At 42.9% G+C, this 25,104-nt stretch overlaps 1 protein-coding gene across 10 annotated transcripts in view; it reads left to right on the forward strand.

The window, feature by feature from the left end:
- The first annotated feature begins 330 nt into the window (after window positions 1–330).
- The window catches only part of LOC133411174 (adenylate cyclase type 1-like), a 38,442-nt gene continuing 13,668 nt past the window's right edge, over window positions 331–25,104 (forward strand). For 9 of the 10 annotated variants that reach the window (XM_061693174.1, XM_061693173.1, XM_061693177.1 and 6 more), the window contains exons 1-12: window positions 331–1,302; window positions 6,080–6,229; window positions 6,534–6,652; window positions 10,791–10,902; window positions 18,714–18,841; window positions 20,319–20,477; window positions 21,148–21,289; window positions 22,245–22,400; window positions 23,824–24,021; window positions 24,487–24,584; window positions 24,669–24,753; window positions 24,914–25,003. In XM_061693174.1, the coding sequence (XP_061549158.1) occupies window positions 697–1,302; window positions 6,080–6,229; window positions 6,534–6,652; window positions 10,791–10,902; window positions 18,714–18,841; window positions 20,319–20,477; window positions 21,148–21,289; window positions 22,245–22,400; window positions 23,824–24,021; window positions 24,487–24,584; window positions 24,669–24,753; window positions 24,914–25,003 (2,043 nt within the window). In that variant the 5' untranslated portion in view covers window positions 331–696. Of the gene's footprint in view, window positions 1,303–6,079; window positions 6,230–6,533; window positions 6,653–10,790; window positions 10,903–18,713; window positions 18,842–20,318; window positions 20,478–21,147; window positions 21,290–22,244; window positions 22,401–23,823; window positions 24,022–24,150; window positions 24,585–24,668; window positions 24,754–24,913; window positions 25,004–25,104 lie in introns of those variants that run through there. The other variant, XM_061693183.1, reaches the window with a different exon arrangement.

The following is a 25,104-nucleotide window of genomic DNA, read 5'->3' on the forward strand; positions in this document are numbered from 1 at the left end:
TTTGTAGGTCGATAGTGATTTTTAAACACTTGATGCTTTATCACTTGGAATAGTGTGTAAATTGACCCCTCTTCATGTGGATTCTATTTCCATGTTTAATTTATTATACTGGCCAGATTCCACAACGAATGGCCAATAATCAACATTATTGGCAGAAATCGAGGTCCCCCAAAATCCAATTTTGCTCGGGCTCCATATGGTGACTGTTTCTGGATATGACTTTTTTTTTTTCTTCTTCCCCCCCCCCCCACCCCCCACACACACATATTATTGGTGCGTGAGGGATGCGAGCAGGAAGCGAGCGATGTGCGGCAAATGCGATTGTTTTAATGACGGGAAAAGCGTGTAGGTGGCGGAAAAGGGAGGGAGACAAAGAGGACGCTGTGCGAACAGTCCCATTAGGATCGTCTTGAGACTTAACGTCGGCCTCGCACTGCGCACGCGTGATCGCAGCTGAGCCCCGCAAAGAGCCGCTAAGTTGCAAGTGGACGTCGCGCCGTCTTCATATTTTTGGGGGATGTTTTATTTGTGCGTGTGTGTTGGTCTTGGTATGAAGAGATGAAGCTCCCGGTGCCTTGTTGCGGATAAAGTGTGCTCTCGTCACCCCCTTTAAAGGGGGGTGGGGGGGGATAAGGAAAGGAAAGGAAAGGAAAGGGAAAAAAAAAAAAAAAGAAAAGCGGACTACATCTTCAGTTTATGAATGGCCCCGACATGGAGGAAGCGCCGTTTGAGAAAGTCCGAAGCCGGCGGAAGAGGAGTCCGTGTCCGCCGGGCTTCCCCGTGAGCAGCATCGCCTGCGAGGACGAGTTCGACTGCAAGGAGCTGGAGTCGCTGTTCCAAAACTACAACCTGAAGCTGGAGCAGACGTCCACGCTGAAGGCGCTCGCCGTGCTCATCGTCATGTCGTCGGCGCTGGCCGGCGCGGAGCTCCTGGGCGGCCCCGGTCACCTCACCATCTCCAAGGGCTCGCACCCGGTGCACTGCGTCGTCTTCGCGTCGCTCTTCATCGTCACCAACGTCAAGTACCTGCAGGTGACCCAGTTGCAGCAGATCGTCAACCTGAGCCTGCTCTTCGGCTTCACCTTCGCCTTCCTCTGCTGCCCCTTCTCGCTGGGCGCCGCGGGCCCGGAGCCGCAGACGCCGCCCGACCAGGGCGTGTGGCAGCTGGTGCTGGTCACCTTCGTCGCCTACGCGCTGCTGCCCGTCCGGACCCTGCTGGCCGTGCTCTTCGGGCTCACGGTGTCCGTCTCGCACCTCATTGTCACCGCCACCTCCGTCAGGACGCAGAAACTGTGGCGGACGGTGAGTACACGCACACGCACACGCACACGCGGGCGTGACGCGTACACTCACGCGCAAACAGGAAAAAAAACAAACATGCACCAAACTAGGGGTGGCCGATCGTACCGAATCAGTGGCGGTTCTGGGTGGGCCAGGGGGGCCTGTGCCCCCCCTAACTGTGCTTGCCCCCCCCCCCCCCCATGAATGGATGAAGTTATCATGTAACTGGAGTAGTCGCTCCAAAATTTCTGTCAGCACCCGCCACCTGTTGACGAAACAAATTGGATGGTTATAGTGTACCAAGAAACCGGACTTGTTTGGCAAAAATATGTGCGCGCTCCTCTTAAACTGACATTTTTCCAGTTTTTCGAGCGAAAAGAAGGCATTAAAAGAAGATATTAGGCGGAGACAAATTACTACAATACAGCGTTCCCTTGCTATGTCATGGACTCAGTGTATTGCAAAAAAATAAATAAATCATATTTATTTTGCGCATAGTTCACAGTATTTTGAGTGTGTGCTGTAATTATAATTGTTTTTGCGTGGGGAAATAAACGCTTCCTCGGCTAAACCACTAAAGCTGTAAGAAAAGAAAAAGAACAATTCATTGAAACATATTACAAGGAATCAAAGTACAGTAGGCGGCACGGTGGGGAACTGGTTCAAGCGTCTGCCTCACAGTTCTGAGGACCGGGATTCAATCCCAGGCCTCGTTTGTGTGGAGTTTGCATGTTCTCCCCGCGCCTGCGTGGGTTTTCTCCGGGCACTCCGGTTGCCTCCCACATCCCCAAAACATGCATGATAGGTTAATTGGCGGCTCTAGATTGCCCGTTGGTGTGAATGTGAGTGCGAATGGTTGGTTGTGTCTATGCGCCCTGCGATTGGCTGGCGACCAGTTCAGGGTGTACCCCGCCTCCTGCCCGAAGATAGCTGGGCTAGGCTCCAACACTCCCGGGACCCTTGCGAGGATAAGGGTCTGGATGGATGGAAAAGTACAGTACTGCAGTATAAAGTAATGCAAAGTACTATTGTGCATTAGACTTTCGAAGGTGTTTATTAGAGCATGGCCGAGGTTAATACGAATGTGGGAAAGATTAAGAGTCTGAGAAGCTTCGTACAGCGTGAAAATATGTATAAATAGTTTTTAAAAAAACCTACTGTATGTGTTTGCTACTTCGCAGATTTCACCTAGTGCAGGGGTGGTCTGGAACCTAAGCCTTGCGATGAACGAGCGATTACCGTGCATCAAAAAAAAAAAAAAAACAGACCTAAAGTCGCTATGGCAATTTGAGGCCCATCGGGGGTTGGTGCAGGTGTGGTCCGCGAGTGCGGGGGCTCACGCCACGGGGCTCATCGCCGAGCTTAATGGATTAGCGCTCTGTCTCGATCTGCGGCCTTCACGCGCCTGCCGAGGGGCCTCGTCGGCCGCGCTGACGGGAGGGGAGGAAACCGTCTCCTCGGCAAACACGCCGCCGTCAGCCAAGAGCGAGATGAACTGATCAAACCTCACTTTGCTTTTTTTTAAATTGACTTTGAATTTTTTTAAGGCGACGCGCACATGAGCACACAAAAACAAAATGAGAACACCCAGCAAGGACTCCACTTGATTTCCAGATCCAGATGTCACTCACGAGGCCACGCCCCCTTAAAGGCACACAAACGCACCACACCGCACGCAACACACCAATACAGTACAGTGGAACCTCAGGTTACGAACTTAATTCGTTCTGTGATCCAACTTGTAACCTAAAGCCTTTGTAAACCGAGGTAATGTTTCCCATTGAAATGAATGGAAGTGCAATGAATCCGTTCAAGCCCCAAAGCTAAGTTATACTTAACTTTTGTTTATCGGTGTCTTTTAAGAAACAAAGACATTTTGCGCATCTTTTTCTCTTTACTGTGTCGGTAAGTAAAGGAGTTTAAGCAACACTTTTACCAGTCTTTTTTGTTAACCCATGTACTCCTACTTGAGTCAAAGCTCTTTTGCCACCACTGCACAAGCGGTGAGCGTTGTGGTTCCCGAAAAGTTTTTTTCATTACAGCTTTGAATGTGCCTGGAGTTTAACAGTAAAAGAAAATGTGGCGCCCTACTTCCGCCGCTGCTGGCAGGATGTCGCTCCGCTCCTTCATTTCCAGCCATCTCCTCTGGGGCCGATTCATATCCCGCCGAGTAAAACGGTCACGCTGTTTCTCTCTCGCCATCGCTCTTATTTGTATGCCTCACCATTAGCTAGGGTCTGCTGAAGTTCATTGTTTTTTGCTCAAATCCCTCCCTGGCTTGTCTTTTCACTGTATTTTGCAAGGAAGAGACGGCACAAACGGTTTGCGTTCAATCTGAGCGAACCACAAGGAGCTGTCCTTAGTGCTGAACTTGCCTGCAAGTCCTCTGCTGTGTGTCCTTCGCTGTCAGGAAGAAAGAAAAAAAAAAAAAAAAAAAGAGGTTGCAGCAGGCGTTCCTCAAAAGGCAGGCTCTCTGTTAATGTAGGGTTGTTTATTAGACTCCAGTGTTTCTCTTTTAGACGCAGGTTACAGTATGACGCGTCTCACAAGTGATTCACCGCAATAGAAATGACAGGGAGAAGAGTTTGCAGCTACAATGCAGTTACTAGATAAGCTAACAGTAAGCCTAGTTTCCTCATTTGCTTCATTTACTACTACTCTATACTCGACCTAAATGACATCATTCTTAAGGTCCAATTATCACGTAATGGAGCGTGTATATCTGGATGTTCTGAACTCCTCTGTCCATGTCAGCGTCATATTCAGAAGATGTTACGCATTGTGGTCAGCCGTAGCGTGGCGGATGTAGCTCAGCTTACCATAGATGACATCCTGTTGGGTGTCATTTGAAAGCAAACTAGTTGAGGAATGAATCAACAGCGCCTGTGCTGGTTGCACTCAGCTAGTGATCTCCAGTTTGCGTCCGTCGTTCCAAGACATGATGAATAAACGATCAATTTCACACAATCGTCAGAATGCTTACTGATCCATTAGCAATAGGATGGGGGTATCTACGTCAAAATGTTCTGAACTCCTGTTTCCGCACTTGTGTGGTATTCACCAGAATAGCGTAGACCCAGCGAAGTTGTCATTAGCGTGGAAGAATCTCAAAAACGTTTCAAACCAACAACACCCAATTCCAAAAGCGAATGCCCCATAAATATATGCAGTTACTTTGTAACGACGTCCATGAAAACAGACGCGTCGTCGGTGCGCTTCACAAATAAAACACAAGCGTTATTGTCTGCCTCGTAATTTCTCTGCGGGATGGGTTTATAAAAATGTCACGGCTAGCGTCCTTGTGGACGGCGGTGATATACAGTAGATGCCCCAACTCCACTTACCGCAGTTTGAAGGCTCGCCACAGAAGCGTGTCCGCATACTTTGTAGAGAAACGCATCCATTCTTATTCACTGCACGCGTCTGTGGTGCTGGAGGTGTATTTATCGTCAGACAAATCATGGCAGAGTCGCACTAATAGGACATTATGACAAAGTAATGCCTTATGGATTTGTTTGTCGTTACAGGGAAAAATATTGACCAATGACTTGAAGATATGCAAACTTCCTTTTACTCCACCAATACTAGTACGTCAGGGGACACAACGGTGCGCACTGTTAAAGTGAATGTGAGGACCTTGTTTGGTCAATGTACAAAGTCAACCAACGTTGGAAAAATGAGGAGGAAAGGGATCAAGGTTGAAAGCAGCCATGCCGGCGTGCGGTCCGCCACTGTGATGGATGAAGCAGCTCACGCGTCCTCCCATGCTTTCATGCCGTATTCGCCAAAATAAAGATGGACCATTGCAAAACCTCACATTACCATCACCCCATCAGCTTTTACTGTCGATATCTCAAATTGAGGGAAGTGGGAAAAAAAAGAAAAGACAGAGCGCAAAGAGAAGAACTAGGCAAACAATGTATGAGGTACACTTACACAATCTAACGTTTCAGAACAAGAGCTCAATTAAAAAAACGAAAACAAATCTGCCTTCGCAAAGATAATAATGAATTGAATTGAATGGTGTTTTAACGTAAATAATTATATTAAAGGGACAGGCAAAAACGAGGGATTGTTAATTAATGTGGCGACCAACTAATTGATGAGGTGCACCTTCAGAACGAGAACTGTAAGCTGTACGATATTTGACACATATTTTTTATTTCACTAATATGATTGACTTTTTACATATAAGCATTCATGTATACATAGTTAAATGCATAATTTCAAACTCAAATATATTAGTCAAATTAATTATACGAATCAAATCCAAAGTATGTAAATCATTATTAAAAACAATTGTTGTCAAATTTATGGTAGAAATATACTGCCATAGACATCCACAGCGTATCCCACCGGGCATCTACCGATTGTTTATACGTGGCATGAAAGCTTGTGCATACGGTCGGCTCAAGTGAAACTGCCTTTTGGTTGAAATTGATTGGAAAAATCCAATCAAAATATAATAAATAAAACTATTCGCACAAAACTTTTAGAAAAAAAAGTTGAATCATTTTTTTTTTTCAATTTTATGTTCTGATTGGCAGAGTGGTACAATTTAACAATGTTTGTTGTTGTTGTTGGTTGTAGTGGGCCGTGGTGTACAACAGCACCGCATCATATCGAGAGCCGTTTCTAATATTTTGGTTAGCTACAGGAACTATGGGAAATACCTCCAACTGCAAGAGTAAACAATCAAAATATATCAAATCGCTTCATTTGACAGCATCCGTTCACCTCCTTCTGAGCGTCTCCAAAATCAAATGACAATTCGTTGTTGTTGTTCTTGTGTTGGTAGCTGGTGGCCAACACGGTGCTGTTCACCAGCGTCAACCTGTCGGGCCTGTTTGTGCGCATCCTGACGGAGCGAGCGCAGAGGAAGGCCTTCCTGCAGGCACGCCACTGCATCGAAGAGCGACTTCGCATGGAGGACGAGAACGAGAAACAGGTGCGTGTCGCTCCAAAAAGAGATGCTGTCGAATAGACTAGAAAAGAATATACCCAAATATCGACGCACATACAGTAATATACCGTACGTGGCAACTGTTATGAATAATGAATAATATATGTGCAGATGTGAATGGCAAACTGTACATGAATGAATATATAGTATATATACAAAAGTGAATTTGAACCGCAGCAGAAAAAGCAGTATTGTATGTAGCAACAAAGCTATACATGATTCATTAAACACCATTCATGCTAACATTTACCGATGTTTTGGTTTTTCTTGTATACAAACTCAAATCCAGGAGCGCCTGCTCATGAGTTTGTTGCCCAGGAACGTCGCCATGGAGATGAAGGAGGACTTCCTGAAGCCACCAGAAAGGATTTTTCACAAAATCTACATCCAGCGCCACGACAACGTCAGGTAAAGTTCCCGCTCGGCTCGACGCGGCTCCGTTCGCTTTTGCCGTCGGTCAGCCGGGGTTTGAAGCAAGGGCGGGCGACGGAAACCGACACCGGTGGCTTGTGGGTCATCATCGGTACATGGAACGTGCCAGGCATACGCACAATAAGGTGAAAATACGCGATATAGAGAGACCATGTAAAAAAACTCTTTTGTATAGTTTTAACCCTCCAACAGGCTTTACACTCATTTAAACTCATTAAAACACACTTAAACCTGTTAAACACACTTTTAAAAATCTTTCTTCTTGCTCGTTCTGACCCGCACTGTTCTCCAAATAATTTCTTTTTGAAATTGATACATAAAACTGAAGCGCATTAAACATTGTATATTGAAGCGTCACATTGTTTAACCAACTCTGTTAGCTCCATGCCAACATATAATGTGGAAAACCAAAGATGGGCTAACAGAAATTAGCGCAGATGTTACGGTAAACCTTCAAACAACTGCTACTTTAACACACACGAACCAGCAACACATTCTAACAAAGCATACAATAATACTCACAAGCATATATTTTCTGCTCGGTGGGCGACTATTACTAGAGTTTAGTTTGGGACCTTCTCTGCCTCTTCTTCTTGCTCTTAATAATGCGGCAAATATATATATATATATATTGAGTTTTTATTGCACTGGCTTTATTTTGTAAAGTTTACACCCTGCTGGAGTGTTTTTCTGTTGTTATTAATAAACCGCGTCAACGCTGAAGTGAGGCAGGATCTGCGACGGTCTTTTGTGTTTGACTGCGTGGAATGAACCCGCTCGGCCAGCGGCCTCTGAAAATCTGAAAGTGTCAAGCCTGTACTGTGGAGTGGAAAAAGAGGCACCAGATACCGTGATACGTGCATGCGGTATATCTGACATCAGAACCGTCCAGGCCCTCGAAGGAAATTCACCATCGACGCATTGAACGCTGACGTTGGGAGATGTCTGCCTGCCTGCCAGCATAAACACTGTCTCAGTGCATTTAAAGATTTGACGTTTCGGATCATTAAACAGAACCGAGCCCACGTCCGCGGACATAAAAGATCCAATTAGGGTCTTGCTAGGAATAGGATAATAGGCCACTAGTGTGCAACTTAAGGGTCATCAAGACTCAGCTGCACCCTGGAGGAAAAAAAAGTGCTTGTGAAATTTTGGAGAAAGAGAAACTTAAATGACGCTAAAGCCGATTTCTCTGGGAGCCATTTGAGCAAATGATGTTTCGGTGGAAGGAAGGCACCTAATGATTATTAAGTTTGTCAGGAAGTGAAGCTCCAGAGAGACAGTTTGCTGCTGTTAATCAACATAGTCTAGTTCCTCTTACCAGCAAAACTCCAGAGGAACTGGAATAAAAAGTCCAGAAACATGCCACAAATGTTTATGACATACCGTGATAAACATTAACATGGGCGAGTCGGGCCGATACTGGCCTTATTTCAAATATGGATCCCATTTCATCGGCGTGCCGCTGATTGCTTTGTGCCTTGAACCCCCTCCCTCGCTCCAGATAATGAATCCCCCCCACTGTTTTGATCTGATTAGAGTCCGGCCAAGCAGATATTGTTGTGATCAGCTGCTAAAAATAATTTTTAAAATTTGATTAAACTCCTGCAAAGGTAACGTCTGCCTCACAACAAGATTTTGCATATAAAAGGACACATAATGTGTTATATTTATATAACACATTAATATTTCTATTTATAATACTGGGGTATTTTTTTTTTTACATTGAATATCATTCAATAATAATAATACAAATAAGTATTCTTCACACAAATGCTTATTTCCACAGCCAATATATTTGCCAGCCACGCAGATCACAAGTTCACATGAGTGCTAAATGCAGCTTTTACACCTCCTTGTACCACACAGATTTTAAATAAATAATACAAAAAAAAAAACTAGGCAGAGGGGCAACGTGCAAGCATTAAAAAAAAAAAAAGCATGAAGAAAATTTCAAACAAACTTTTTTTCTCATGTCTAAAACTGTAAATGTTGCTTCTGTAGAATTTATTGGGACAAGTGGGATACACACAGACCGACTTTTTTTGTTTTTTTGATCATGAAAAAGACCCCACACGATGACCAAAAAACCCTCAAAATCACTGGGTGCGCTTAATGCGGTTATCGTGTGTGGTGTACTCCAGATGACCAATGCAGCATAACACACACTTTACAATATTTTCGTTCTGCTGTTGTAATACCAGGACCGAGCAGCTGGAGGCAGTATGGTGCCACAGGGATCCACAGTTCCGGAAAATACCAAAAAAAAAGAATAAAATTCGAGAAGAAGAAATATAAGTTGAGTAAATTCGGCCTTTGGGCTGTTACTGACTTTAATCGTAAGGGTGAATGAATCTCAAATTTGGCCCAATTCTCAGTATGTGTCGTCGCCCCCCCCCCCCCCCCCCCCCCCCTTGGCTTAAAATATTTTTTTGGAAACAATCACTTCACAAAGAATTAAGTGGAAAATAATAACTCGATTCACGACTGTCCACCCCGACTGTTTTCTGAGCAAATCACTCTTAACTCACAATTTCTGCTCCAATTTGGCCGTATTGCCAGCATGTGTGTGCCCAACTTCAGTGATTCCTCGCTGCTGGATATGCGTGGATGAAAACATTCAATTCACAAAGAATTAAGTGGGGAAAAAAAGAACTTGGCTTGGCGTCTCAAGTGGGCCCGCGACAGGATCTATTGTGTTATCTTGAGGGATTAGATAACTGGACATGTGTTGTGTAGGCTGCCTATTCAAAATCAATTTGGGTTTTCTCCAGTTCTTTGCGCTATTATTGGCCGCTGTATGTACCCACAATGCAGTTAAGTGTCGCATTAGGCCCACTGTTTGCAGATTAGCGCTAATGCAAGATTCAGCGTTCTAAATATTTGTCCGTCACAGATGGTGGCCAATTCAAGTGTCGGCCTGAATTAATCTGACTGTTCTCTTCTTCGGTGGCATCTTTCGGGCGGCACGGCGACGACGGCATCGTGAAAACTTAAGACCCCACCAAGACTGACGAAATGCAGTCTGAAGCCTCTTTCACACAATGCCAGTAAAAGACGGCAGCCTTGCTTTGGCCCGAGTCGCGGCTCTGTAAAAACGTCTCTGACGTGGAATGGAAGGTCAAAGTAGAAGTGGCAATTTGCGTGCCGCTGTCTGCGTGGAATTGTATTCCGCATCTCATTAACGTCTTTACGGGACGCCGTGTGGCTATGCGAAAGTACCCAAAGTTGTGTAAAAGATCAAGGAGACATAGCATACATTTTCTCAAATGCACAGTATATCGTAGAACAGTTTACCGCGTGTTTTAATAAACACGTCTATGACAGGCTTTTGTCTGGTTCAAGAATTATGTGATGACCGGGGTCGACGCGAGAGAGCTGGCTTGAACGGGCAAGCAAGCGTTTGACCAATGTAAACCAAATTAGATTGAATTTGACGAGAGACAAAACGAGTACAAACATGAACTGAATGAAAATGTTAACATCTTGTTGTGCCTACCAAAGCATGCCCCTTTTTTTTTCAGGTAACATGATGAAAACAGATTGAATTTTCATGATTTGTTTGGATGGAATTTGGGTATTCTGATAACATTCAGTGATTTATTTTCCAATCAACAGACTGCAGTGTGTCTCCACCCTTTGGAAATTCTGTCACTGCAGTTGCCCAAAATCGGCATGACAATTTGGTGCCCCGACCGGAAAATTGCGTCGCACTGTAAACTGGCCTGCTTTGTGGAAATGCGCTGCAGCTAACACAATCGTGACGTCTGCATTTAGAACCCCGAATGACTCCTCTCCAGCGCCTCGCAGCAAACGTCTTCACCTTGATCCCCGTGAGAATACGCTCGCTTCTATTTTCAGTCACTGTGCTTTGACTGTGCCGCCAGTCAAAATGGGGCAGACGCTCTCTATCTTTTCCTTTCTGTCGTTTTAACCTTTCGTCGCCCGCTGCTGGCCATTAATTGCCATCTTTGATTCGTTTAGCGTCAAAAATCCAAAGTTGCTGTTCAGACTGACCTCCTAAATGTCATTTAAAGAGCTCCCTCGCCACCGTGTCATGAGAATAACAAGCCATTCCTTTTTTTTTTTTTTTTTTTTTTTTTGCCTATGACAGCATCCTGTTTGCAGACATTGTTGGCTTCACCAGCTTGGCCTCCCAGTGCACCGCCCAGGAATTGGTTAAACTCTTGAATGAGCTTTTTGGAAAGTTTGACGAGCTCGCTACGGTGAGTGTGTTTGCATTACCTCTCAATTACAGTGTCAGTGTTGGCAAGGATGCACGTCTGCGTACATTACAGGCGTGGCGAACCTACGGCCCGTGGTCCATATATGTCTCCTTGCTTCAAGCTGTTTATTTGTCATTGGTGAAATACGCAATATGGTATGGCTGCGAACAATGCAAAAGTATAGCACTATAACACTGCACTTAAAATAAAAACAACAACAACAAAAAGTGAACTTTTTCACCCAGGAAATCACCTGACAAACCCATAATAGAAAGACATCGCGATACTGTCACCTAGTGGTATTTTATAGGTATTGCTGAAATGGATAATTGTCACTGTAATTAGGTTAGCATCTGCTTGGTCCATTTATTTGTGTATATAATTGATATCTATTTAATTATAATACATATACATATATATAATATTGCTCAAGTGACATTTCCTGTTGGTTATCATGACACTTTTTCTCTTTGCGTCTGTAGCTCCATTCTGTTGTGTTGTTACAAAAATGCACCAAAAAGCCAAAGAAAAAGCACTTGTAGAGGTAATCCTTCATAAGTCTCGCGTGACATCACATGATGTTTTAAACGCCAAGTTTGGTTGGATTTTTCAAGCGATTTCCCAGGTGGAACCGTAAACGAGGCCACTTTGGGGGGCCTTCAACTTTGGAGCTACCACTCCATAATGATAAATGGGTGTTCGATCGTTGGCAACATATTTTTTCAAATACATTTAGCATGGCCCTGCGAGGACGCTTTCAAAAGTGAAATGAGCCCCCGGCATGAATTCGCTTCCGCACCCTTGGTGCACCATGCGTGCAATGCTCTTGGCTGTCAGCTCAGTGTGGTGTCACAGCGAATACTGGAAGCTCTTATGATCTGTAATGTGATTACTGAGTGCTTCGTTTGAGCTAGACTCTAATCTAGTCCAGATTCGCCCCAGGCTGAACTTTTCTCCCTACGCTGGCTGTGCGTAAAGCCTGAATGAAGTTGCAATTGTCTTCAAAAGTGTCCGGCTACTCCCATTTGTAAATACAGTAGTTCATTCTTCGCGTCAATGGAAATCTGCAATTATTTTACACAAAATGGCTACTTGATTTCCCCCTTTTTGAAGTTACAGTAGATGTGCGTCGGCAGTCGTATTTCAATAAAATCGCATGAGAACTGTCTGAACAAACAGTCCCAATCTGTCCTTTAACGCATGTTAAACTCACTGTGATATTTGACTTTTGCTTGGCTGAGTTCTATTTTTAACTTGCTTGTTTACATGCATCAATACAAAGGACTAGGGCTGAATTCAAGTGACACAATTCAGATTTTTTTTTATTTCCTTTCCAGCATCCCGATTACGAATTGCGTCATGGCAGCGCATGAAAGAAAGAAAAAAGGATCGGATATCTTCAGATTGGCATAAGGCCTCTCTAAATTTAGGCAAACATCTCATGCGTATCGAATATCTGCCAATGCAAATGCAGCGTAAAAGCACAGATTAGATATTTCCTGTTAATGCCAGCTTGATTTAACCAACACGCATTGATTGGGTGACGTATAGACCAGAGGCGGGCTCTTAAGTCTTAACCTTCCCATTTCGGCAAAAATGGAAGTCAAGTCGGGTCACAAATACATTTCAAGTCGAGACAGCCATTCAAGTTTTAATTCAAGTCATATAATCTTCCTCAGTCACATCTATTGGAGTCATAATGAAATGTTTTTTTTTCACTTATCAGAAAATGAAAAGGCCATTTATAGCGTAATCCTGAAAGACAGCCCAGAATGTAACCCAAAAAATCTTTTTGTTTTGTTTTTGAAGGTAGTTTTATTTTCTTTGGCTGTTTTGCATGTCGGACATTCACACACTGAATTTAGCGCATTTTATTTATGCACCACAACACGGACTTTACACACTTTACACTTTAACCCTTCGCGGGGACACTTATCTTTTACAAGGCACACATACAGTAACCCCCTGCATATTTTATATACATTTTATGTGCAATACATTTGAATTAAATCATGACTCAACTACAGTTTTCTTCCTCATTTTTGATGACTACCTAGGATACAGGTCACACGTATCAATTCAAAAGCTGAGGTTTGTCAACTTTTACTACTGATACTACTGAATTTTAATTTTGGTCAAGAGGGTGGTACTTGGAGGGCAATTCATAATTTTAGGTAGCACTTTGTGTAAAAAAAAAAAACGATGACCTAAATCTAACCTTAAACAAAGAAAATGTTTTTATTGCATTAATAGTAGTAGTGCATGCGTTACATCAATTTTGTAGCGACCAGCTATTTCCAGGGTTGTGCTTGTGGGATCGTTTACATTTTTTTTAGTGACAGTTGAATAGACGGGTCGGAACTGGACGGACATCCGACGTTGTGACCCAAAGCCCTCGCTCACTCTGATCGTCCGCTCGGGTAGGAAGTGGCGGTTAGCAGTGACTCATCCTAGCCGCGGTCACCGCGGGCTTCCATCATTTTTTAATTCATTTTTTTTTTCCTTGAGAAGAGCGGGTGGTTGCACACGGCCACTGGGCGTCATCTCGTAATAGCATTCCAGCACCATCCCCACACCGCCTGTCCGCTCTCGGGACCAGTCAAGATGCACGGGAAGCGCGCCAGGAACACAGAGGCCTCCTAAGGAGCTCTTCAGAATGCACATGAGTCTCTCGGGTGTTCCTCAAGCATCTCCGATTTTTAACGATAGTATTTCTTTGTTTTTGGGGTCAGAAAGAAAACATCACTTGTCAAGTGAAAAAAATGTCATGCATTGCAAAATATGAAAGCTTTTTTCTCAAAACAAAAAAAAAATGAATCTGACTTTACTCTCAAAAGATTATAACTTTTCACGATAAAAAAGGTGAATATTTTTCCTTGTGCCGTTGACTACTGTTTCTCTGAAAAGTACAACGTTATTCTTTGGAAATTGACTTTTTATTCAACATAATACCCTAAAATGTGTATCTTTTTTTCTTGTAATATTACTGAAAAACGTTGTTTTATTCTACTCATTTCATTTGAAAAATGCCCTTTTTAAATATTTAAATTCAATTTCAATTTTTTTGGTCTGAAAACCCCCAAAACATTGTATACTAAGATTTGATTAGATGAAAAACATGAATTTTCCTGGTAATATTTTTTGTTTTTTCTTGAAAAAGATGGCAAATCTTTCCTCATGATGTAACAATTTTTACCTTGAAGAAATGTTACTCTTTTTTTTTTTTTTTTTTAAATTCAACGTTTTCGGACATCAATGGAATTCCTTGTCGGATTAAGGCCAACGTGTTTGATAACAAATGTTATTGTTTAAGAGTTGTAGGTCTTCTTGGCCCGTGGGGTGGGGGCGGGGGCGGGGGAGGGCCAGGATAAAATTTGGTTTTCCAGGAAACCCACTCACACTGATCAGTGTCGACAGTTTGATTCCCACCACCCACTTGAACGCAAGCTGAGAGTAATTATAACTCTTTAGCACCGTCGCCAGAATCTGCCGACTGCCGCTGAGACTGAAGATTAGTGGCGTTAACACCTCGAGAAAGCTTCGGGACCTCGACTCTCCCCCAAAACACTTCTCTTCTTGAACAAAAAAAAAAAAACACCCAAAAAGTTCTGCTGTCGGATATCAGATTGATAGCTCGTGTTCACAGCACAGCTAAGAGATGGTGGTTCATTTCCAAGTGTGCAAATTGACACGCCAACTGGTCCCCTCGCTCCATAAACACTTCCTCTCCTTGGCAGGCTGTCCAGCACCCAAAACAACAGCTTCTGTGGTCAGAGGCACACTCATCGCAGCGCTTTGTGACATGAATAGCACTGGCTGGAGCGTGCTTGCTTGTGTCTTTGCATATACGCTACACACGTCTATACTGTAGGTGCGCATCTTTGTCGTTTGCCTCTTTGTCGTCGTTCTTGTGCGTCTTCTTCTCTGCTGTCACAACACCTCCGTGCATCACAGCTTCCAGACTCCTCCGCTTCTTGTTTCGCAGCTTCTTGATTGACACGCAGCAGCCTACTTCCCTCAACGGCGACTGTTCAGCCCCGCGGTTTTCACCGACCGCACTGTCTCTCTCTCTCTTCCATTTTTAGACGTCTCAACTACTGTCTTGCTGCTCTTTCACTGGGACAAAGTCCTCTGATTTTTCCACACTAATGCACCTTCAAAAATATCCCATGGTATTTTTCTACCATGCGTGTAGTTTCACGATGACAGAGCATTTGGGCCACTCTCAAAATAATAATAATATTAAAAAAAAGCTTTTAATTATACTGTGAGGATAAAGGCATACCTATTTTTTGAAGAACAAAAAAAATGAATGAGGAAGAAAGATTTAAAAAAAAGAATTCAGAAGAAAATGTATTAGTTGGATTCTCATCATTTGGACTTTTCAAGAGTGAAAAAAACATGACAGAAAAGTCACTATTTTATTTTATTTTTCAAGAAAAACTCTGAATCTTACTTTCATAAAGTGATAATCTCATGAGAAGGAGAATGTTGTTTTTCAAGCGAAAAGTCAGAATCGTTCGAGAACGCATTTCTTGCTTTGTTTTAGAAACAAGTCGGAATCTTGCAAAAAAAAAAAAGTCTAATTTAAGAGAAGTAAGTTATACTCATTCAAGGGCAATATCTAATTCTTATTAGAGGTAAAGTATTCTTATGAGAGTGGAATTACAATCTTTGTGATTTTTTCTGTGGTTTTTGTGAAAAAGTTGTAATCGTAGTAGATTATATCGTATGACAAAAGGTTGTTATAATGTTACGGGGGGGGGGGGGGGTTAAGATAATAAAGTTGAATCGTATGTAAAGTGTTGAGAAGAAATTCCGTCACAAGTCCAAATCATATGACAAAGTTGTGAAGTTATAAGGACCAAATTGTAAAAAAAAAAAAAAAGAAGGAATCAAATCAAAATATAGAATTAAGTTGTATTGTATGAGGAAAAAAACGAATAGTATAATCTTAAATTAATAGAAGTTGCCGTGTTATGAGAAAAAATATTTGGATCCTATGCCAAAAAGTTGTAATGATGTTCAAAAATGTTGTTTTTCCAGGGGGGAAAAATGTATTACTGTCGCCAGAATAGTTGTAAGAGATAAAAGTTAAATGAATAAACTTGTAGCGTTACAAGGAAAAATAAAATCGAACAAAACTAGTGGCAAGAAAAGTCAAAATTCCCACACGATACGGACATTATGATCCTTGACAGTCCTCAATCTTAATCGTCTTTCTTTGTAAGATGACAACTTTTGGTTCGTCATAGCATCACAGCATCAACGCTTGTGTTTGTGTGCTAAAATCTGACGTGTAAACAAGCCCAATGCCCCGAAGGAGTTTGTCAGACGAGCAGATGCGAGGATCACCGTTAAGTCCGACTGTTCGCGTAAGACGAGCGCGTGCTCGGAGCTGCCGGCTGGAGATCCGCTCAAACCAAACAAGACAATTTTAGACTTTGACAGAGTGTGCCAATTGATAAATAACCACATGACAGGGAAAGCTTGTTTTACTTTCTAAATCCGAAATTCCAACGTTAACATGATTTCACATCATACTGCACTGAATGAATTTGTCATCAGGTTCTAAATCTGAAACAGGTCGTCACCGTGCCTCCGAACGAACTCCGTTCGCCGTTCACTTGACTTTTGCCCTGTGGAGGACATCAGCCGATGTCCCTGAAAGGAGACGTATTACGCTTCCCAATTTAAAACGTTCCCAATTTCTCAATAAAAGCTCTGTGACAAGCTTCAGTCAAAATATACGCGGCTTGATCGGGGTGCAGTTCTGTGTCTGCAAATGAGCCACTGCTCACCCCGCCCCCAGAACGGCTTTAGTTACCATGACGACTAGACTTGATTTCCGGTTTTGTCGCCGGTCTTCTCTTGAAAATGTCATTTATTCAAAGCACAAATGTATTTTTCTTCCTTCAAATAATAATAATAAAAAAAAGATACAAATAAAATGATTTAAAATTGGTCAATATGTTTTTCTTCTTCCCAAAATGAGTTACAATACAGTTTATGCTTTTCATTGGACAACGATGACATCAGAAAAACACTGCTTCAGAATGATATCAATTATAAATTGTTCATCAGGTCCCATTTATATTGCCACTTGCAAATATATGTCAACCTAAGTGGCTCAGAGCCAGGGAAGGGGAGTTTTATTCATGTGTGATATGATTCTAATTCATGTGCAATACCATAAAAACGATTGCACAAATTCAAACGACACGCATGTCGTCGTGCAGCTCGAGTATCCAGCGCCGTTGACGCGCGGCCAACAAATTTGGCCAGTGGAAGGCCCAATTTGCTTTAATCACATTCAGGAAATTGACATCCGAGTCAAACGACAGCGACGGTCAAAGAAACATTTCCCTCCCCCGGGGCGCTCGAGGGCCTCAACTTGGAGGATGTGCGGATTTCGAACAAATAACAACATATCCTCGCTGACTCATAGCACTGCTGCTGCTGTCATCTCCTCGTATTTCTGTGTGTGTGTGTGTGTGTGTGCGGTTTATTTTAAAGCTTGTTTGTCTCTTGCTTTGTGGCATCCTCTTTATTGGGGCACGAGTATGCTCATTTGCAACCGTATGCATATGGATAGATTGCGTGTCTATGCGTGTGTGTGTGTGTGTGTGTGTGTGTGTGGCCGCCGGTAGTCCACATCACACCTGTGGAAGTGCTCTATTGTAATTGTAATTAGTCATTTCTATTGAGCAAAACAAACCAACAAAACAAAACAAACAAACAAACAAAAAAGAGCAAATGTGTAAATGTCTTCTTTGCTTCTTCTTGTCTCGATGAAACCGCACGGTCCACAATGCTCGGGTCACGTGACGTGCGGTAATCTCGCTCGGGTTCTCAATCAGCTCCTAAAGCCACAGTGCAGATTAGCACAGGAAAAGTACAGAGTGGCAGACTTTAAGCACCGGGGCTTTCCACCCCGCTCGTTGCAACCCTGCAGGCGTTGTTGCCATAGCGCCATCTGTTACTGATCCACCACCTGACCCGAGATAGCCCAAAGAGGCCCGATTGGCTGGCCGGCAAAACCATAGAATCTATTTTCAGTTCTTGGGAGCCGTTCGGAAGGTGAATTTAGAGCCCAAAAACAAATGCGTCGCGAGTAGACGCAGAACTGAGGCTTCCACGTCGACGGCAAGACTGTTTGTCCGTGGACTGAAGTGTGGTGCGTGAACCCAGGCGGTATTTCTGCGAAAATGTTCTTTGTGACCTGGGTCTGCGAACATCGGCCAAATCACCAACACTAGCAACATGCAGACACGCCGACCTCGGACAAGAATCGTAGTTGCCGCGACTCGCGGCGGCTCGCAAGTTAAAACGGGTCCGCCTCGTCGTGCGACCCCGCCGCCGCCAACGTGCATAATTATGAGTCTCTCTTTGTTGCTCTTCGCATGCGCGGCCGGTGATCCCATTACCTCCGTGGAGACAATGAAGGGCTTGTGAGCGACGGCGTCAATGTTAACCCTGTTTCCCTGGCGCATGTGCTCCGATAATGGCGCTTTGTGTTCGCCAGCCTTCTGTTTTCATGCTGACTGCCAGTGAGCGATGGAGGGGCAGAGTCTTCATATTGCCTTGACGGTGCTGAAAACTATCATACATCCGTCTATCCAAACCAAATATGCAGACAGCATTTGCATAATTTGACACGCTTTAAGCATTGCAGGGTTGTGGTGATGTATGATCAAATCGTCCTTATAGCTCATTTGACCTTGCTGGCATCGATCATGCATGATTATACACGATACATATTCTCCTATTGTCCCAATGACAGTGTGTATTCGTCATGCCCGTGTTGCTAGGAGAACCACTGTCGCCGGATAAAGATCCTGGGAGATTGTTACTACTGCGTGTCTGGACTGACCCAGCCCAAGACGGACCACGCCCACTGCTGTGTGGAGATGGGACTGGACATGATTGACACCATAACGTGAGTGACCTGACGGTCCAGCCGTCCATTTTTTACAGCGCTCGTTTCCGTGAGGGTCACGGCTGAGCCGGAGCCGATCCCAGCTGACTTTGAGTGAGAGGCGGCACCGATTGTCCGCCAATCACGGGGGCGCACAATAAAAGGCCACTCTCACACTTGCAGTTTTACGCTATTGTTCAAATCATAGTTGTTCACTTGCATTCCTAATGAGGGAAAAAAAAAGTGTTGTTTAATGAGTTAGAAATTCCTTATTCCTGTTCATAATCGTAAAATATTGAAATCTGCTGTTGAAACCGTTCGCATTAAAGCATTCCACGGTGCTGAAGGCTCTCTTCTGTTTTTTTTTTTTTTTTTTAAATGACGTGTGGGCTGATCATTGAGTGAAGTATTGTATATCAGTAAAATATTAAAAAATATATAATCCCTTGATTTTGAACGTACATTTTATCATTGGATATTCTCCATATCCAGTGTGAAGGAAAAAAAAGGTCATTTCTAATTTGATACATTTATGACTTGATCTAAGGTTTGATTGGAGATTTGGACACTGATTAATGTTGCAGTCTTTTTTTGGGGGGGGGGGGGGGGGGGGGGGTTCTATTTTGGGATTCCAGAGCAAATTATATATCACGGTTGAAGAAATTTGATCCTTGTGCAGGCCTTGACATATTATCTTAAATTATTATAAAGAAGAGAAAAACTGCTTTATTCGTGTTAAAGTGTCAAAGGTTATTGTTAAAAAGTATTTATCGTAGTGTACGCGTTTTCTTGTATACTTTGCACTGCGAGGCTTTAACACCATGCTCCCCATGCTTTAGTTTAATGTGTCATTTATTTATCTCTATAAAATAATCATTATAATATATCCATAAACTGGTTTCAAATGAACAATCCTTACTGGAATATAAACAAATCAAACGATATACTTTTTTTTTTTCTGGGTTTTTTTTAGAAACAAAAATAAAAAAATTCCCAGACAGGACCTTCATCACCAACAGGACATTCCAAGCACTTTTCAAAACTTATTTCTGTTATCATCTGATATTCATCCCTACTAACTGTGAGGTCAAATGAATTTTGGATTAGCCTGTGGTCGTGACTACTGCCATAAATTCTCCATGAGGATTCTGGAATTTCTTTTAGACGCCTCTATTAAGCTTTTATTCACCCACAAAGTGTTTAGGTCTGGTTTGATGAGGTATCTTTTGTCCAGTAAATCATCTCATTCACTGCCAGCATTCCCAGTTAACATGGATATTTCACTTCGAAAGCCGTCAATGGCAGTGAACGTGTTAAGTGAAATTGAGACAAAATCATTTTGTTGTCTTACTATTGTCTTGCTTATACACTATAATTATTTTCTTTGTTTACATGATACCTGATTTTAGCTAGGGTGCCAAATCTGTAGGTCCCGTATCATGCAGTGCAGTGGTTCATGTGTCGCCATGGTGACCCAATGCGTTGCTGGCCCTCTCAGGTCAGTGGCGGAGGCCACGGAGGTCAACCTGAACATGCGCGTGGGCCTGCACACGGGCCGGGTGCTGTGCGGGGTGCTGGGCCTTCGCAAGTGGCAGTACGACGTGTGGTCCAACGACGTCACTCTCGCCAACGTGATGGAGGCCGGGGGACTACCCGGGTCAGTTAACTTGAATCATATGAATGCTCAGAGACAAGTATTTACACATTATGCTACTGAATGCCAAACATTGATATCAAAAGTGCATCAAAAAACATGTTTCTGAGATTTTTTGTTTTTGTTGTTTACTGTTGAATGCTGAGAGAAAATGAATCACACTAAAGCAAGTGGCCTAAAAAAATATTATGTGTTGAATGCTGAGACACGAGCGTTCACAGTGAGACTTTTCTGCATGAAAAGATATTTATTGAGGGAATCCTGAGAGAAAAGTATTCATACTAAAACGACTTTGCGTCAAACATGTTGCTTGAATGCTGAGAGACAAGCATTCACCCAAAAACGGAGTGTTTTTGTCAATATGAAAAATGTGTTGAATGTTGAAAGAAAAAAATAATATATACAGTTTGTGCTTGTACTGTAGGTGATAAACACGCAAATGCTGTGACATTCATTCACACAACATGCATTTGGCCTCCATTTTTTTTTTTTTTTTACTGCTGAATGCTGGGAGAAAACGCTCACACTCAAACACAATTTATTGACTGCAGTAATAAATAATATTAATACAAATTGCAATACCTCATTGGGGCGTATGTGTGTGCTATGTGAGGGTTGCTATTATGATTTTGATTTAACCACACATTCATTTCTTTTTTGCTGTATTCCACAGGAAAGTCCACATCACCAGATCCACACTCGAGTGCCTGAATGGCGATTACGAGGTCGAGCCAGGAAACGGTCACGAGCGCAACGCCTTCCTCCAAAAACACCAGATCGAAACTTTCTTTATCGTGCCATCTCACCGACGCAAGGTACGCTGTTTTATATTTCCAAGCCGTCGTGTGCTGTTTATGTCTAAGCCCTGGGAGGAAATGACTACGACCAGACTTTCAGTTGTGTCCTTTATGAGGCCGTGGCCCCGAGTGAACCCGTAATACCTCGAAGGGTGTACTGCGCAGAGATAATCCATGTGGAAAGTCAGACGAGGGTCGATTGAAGAAGGAGGCTTATCTTCTCCTGGTTGCTTCTCATCCACTAAAACCTCACAGGAGGAGAATGCAAAAAAAAAAAAACACAAAAAAAAAAAAACACCCTGAGTGTAGTCTCAAGCACCCAGCGTGATATAATGGAGCTCTCACACATTTGATGTGCAGATGATGTCACTTCCAGCCTGTAATGGATTCAACGAGAAGGGGGATGGGGGGGGGGCGGAGCCTGTGGCATCTTTCATCACAGATTTGCAGAGTTCAGCATGCATACAGATGCGCGCGTGTGGCAAACACGTCAACAAGCGGCTTCTGCTCGCTTCTCTCATGTTTCTACTCCAGTGGTGGAAATATGAAGAGCTATCACTGCGAGTCTCACATGAAGTATTCGAATCAAGTACTCAAGTGCTCAACTCATAGCAGTAAAAATTATTGTTATAAGCGGTATTGTTAGATAATTAGGACTTACTGTAAGTGCAATGAGGGCAGATACAGTTACGTAGAGTCCTTGTTGGGCATCACCAAAATGACTACTTTTCTTTTTATATTGCTATTGAAGTGTATCATATTGTAACCTTACAATGAGCTCCGTGATTTAAGTCAAATGTCCTGAAACTTTACCTGTGGGATTGACCCACATTGTCTCTTTGCTTGAAGTCTTAATCCTGGTAATAAAGACTACATGATGATGATGTGAAGTCTATCACGACTGACTTTAAAAAAAAAAAAAAAAAAAAAAAAAAAAAAAAACACACACACTCTTCGTTCCTGCCTTTCACAGATTTTCCCAGGATTGATTCTCTCGGATATCAAGCCGGCCAAAAAGATGAAGTTCAAGACGGTGTGCTACTTGCTGGTGCAGCTCATGCACTGCAGGAAGATGTTCAAGGCAGAGATCCCCTTCTCCAATGCCATGAACTGTGAGGACGGCGATAAGGTAATGACTCTCGCCGTTTCTTTTCTTTTTTTTTTTTTTTGACTATGATTTTGTGTGAATAGAAAAGCAGGGGTACTCAACTGGCCACACCCTGGCACCCCCATGTTCTCACAGTTTTTAAGTCAAAACACATTTTAATTTCTTCAATTGTATTTTACATTGCTTTTTATATTACATTGCTTAAATAATTTACTATTTAATACAATGTTAATTTGTATTCAATAAAAAAGTGAAAACGTAGGTCATCTTTTTAAACCTACTGTGTACATAAATGTGCAACTTGTTAACTTTATTAACATTTACTTTGCAGCACAAGGGACGGCTGTGATAATTGAAAGTATAAAAAGGAATTTTAAAAAAAGGAATAAAATAAATATCACAATGAAAAACCAAAACAACAAATTATTATATATTACTTATTGATAGACGCTCACATACCAACTCAGAGTGAGTTGGTATGTCCACTTTTGCAGTCTTCCGAAACACCAGGTGGTGCTCTAACCACTGACCATAACGCTATTTGCAGAACAAGAAAAAACTAAAATAAAATGCAGTAATTCCTGAGCCAGTTGGAGGGCAAAGTATGGCCCCGGGGCCACACACGGCTTACGCTGTTCTGTAATCCGGCCCACCCAGCGTTTACATGTATTAATTTCTCATTTAGTAACATGTTAACTGATTTATTGTGAGTGATAAAATACAAAAATATTTGTAAATATATATTTTTAAATGACAAAAGTGGTTAATCAATCAAATGACTTAAAAACATATTAATAATAAAATATTTGATACTACTTTTTACAACTATTTTACATATAAAATAAAAGTATTACTAAATTATTATAATAAAAATAATTTTTTAAAATAATTACATTTAAGAAGTGAAATAAAGAAATAAAATAAACGAGATTACATATACAGTTACCTCCTCGAGGAATCACCTTGTCCAATTTTTAAAAATAATTACATTTAAGAAGTGAAAAAAAGAAATAAAATAAACAAGATTACATATACAGTTACCTCCTCGAGGAATCACGTTGTCCATCTGTGCATTTTCAACCCCCCCCCCCCCCCCCCGTTTCAGATGAACAAGTAAAACAAAAATGTATACAAAATAGCCATATCTGTGTGGACTGTGTGCTACTTTCTGTGTGGGTGGCGACAAAAGAAAGTACAAATGGAGGCAATGTGGTTATGCTCCAGTGCCCGCTATTTTGCAGCTCTCGTCACTGTGGCTGCCAAAGACACTTCGTCTCAGCAGGGTGCATCCACTAATGAAGTTAAATGTGACGGCAGCAGTGTCATTTGAAAGTATAATCAGCGGCGCGCTTGTATTTTTGACGCTCCTTCAGGCGTGTTTCCAACATGATAAAACTCCCCAAGTGCAGCCGGTACGATTTCTTCTTTTTCCTCTTTAAAACAGCGGCGGGCCATGAGGACGGCACCGCAGAAGTTGCGGAACCGGCCCAAAGCCAACCAGGCCAACGTGGTCCAGAGCAGCCCCAGAACGCGGGTCAACCGCTACATCGGGCGGCTGATCGAAGCCCGGCAGACCGAGTCGGACACGGCCGACCTCAACTTCCTCACGCTCATGTACAAGTGCTCGGAGCGCGAGCAGAGGGTGAGCCACGCTCTAGAAAAAAGACAACAGTTCGGTTCGGAGTGTCACTTCCCATTCCGTGCCTGGAAGTGACATCAAAGTAAATCTGGCATCTTTCTGCCTTTTTCTGTGTTGCTTTTACAACGGCAGCATTACGGAAAGTGAGTACGAGGTCCATCCAGGCATTTATCCGCCTTTGACTCTCACAAGCCTTCTGTTACGATGCTGATGTGTCAATTTTGTGGAATCTCTGTGTCAAGGAGCCCTCTTGTTTTGTGGCCAATCACTGCAGTTAGAGCACCAAAGCGAGGCTACCAAAAGTGACACGCCAACAATCTTTTTGGATACCGGTTACAACTTTTGACAGTTGTAAAGCCGACATTCAAACCAAATCAAACTCTACTTGTGTGGAAAAGATGCTTACATCTTTGGGACGACGGCAATGGTCGGTACTGAACCCTCTCTGCTCTGTTTGGTACCAAAAAGTACCATCAGGTTCCAGATGAGTACTTCACCAGCGCTGTGGTTCTGTCTCTGATCCTCGCTGCCTTGTGCGGTCTCGTATATCTTGTCATCATACCGCAGTATGTACTGTAAATATACAGACCGCTACTCTGTCTTATTTGTCTTTTTATTTTGCTGGCTTACCTGTTCTTTGTGTGGTCCAGGGGCACAGTGGTGCTGGTGCTGCTCGTCTTCTGCATCTGTTTCCTGGTGGCGTGCATCATGTACCTGCATATCACCAGAGTACAGGTATGTGCACATTGTCTACTTAAGTGGCCGGGCGGGAGGGAATACTGTGCTTCCTCGCTAAATCTGCCGCCCCCACGACCTGGAAGAAAAATGGATTGATGGACGCATAGATCTGTTGTAAATGTGAAATTGGAAATTGTCTCATGCTTTTGTCAATCAGTGCTTTCCTGGGTGCCTGACGATTCAGATTCGCACCGCTCTCTGCATTCTCATCGTGCTCTTAATCTATGCTGTGGCCCAGGCCTGTGTGGTAAGTTTTGCGATGGATATAGTTACAGTGGTGCCTTGAGATACGAGTGCTCTGACTTGAGAATGTTTCGCAATACGAGCCATCGTTGGGCCGAAATTTTG

Source organism: Phycodurus eques, chromosome 13 (genome assembly GCF_024500275.1).
Source record: "Phycodurus eques isolate BA_2022a chromosome 13, UOR_Pequ_1.1, whole genome shotgun sequence".
Lineage (NCBI taxonomy): Eukaryota > Metazoa > Chordata > Actinopteri > Syngnathiformes > Syngnathidae > Phycodurus > Phycodurus eques.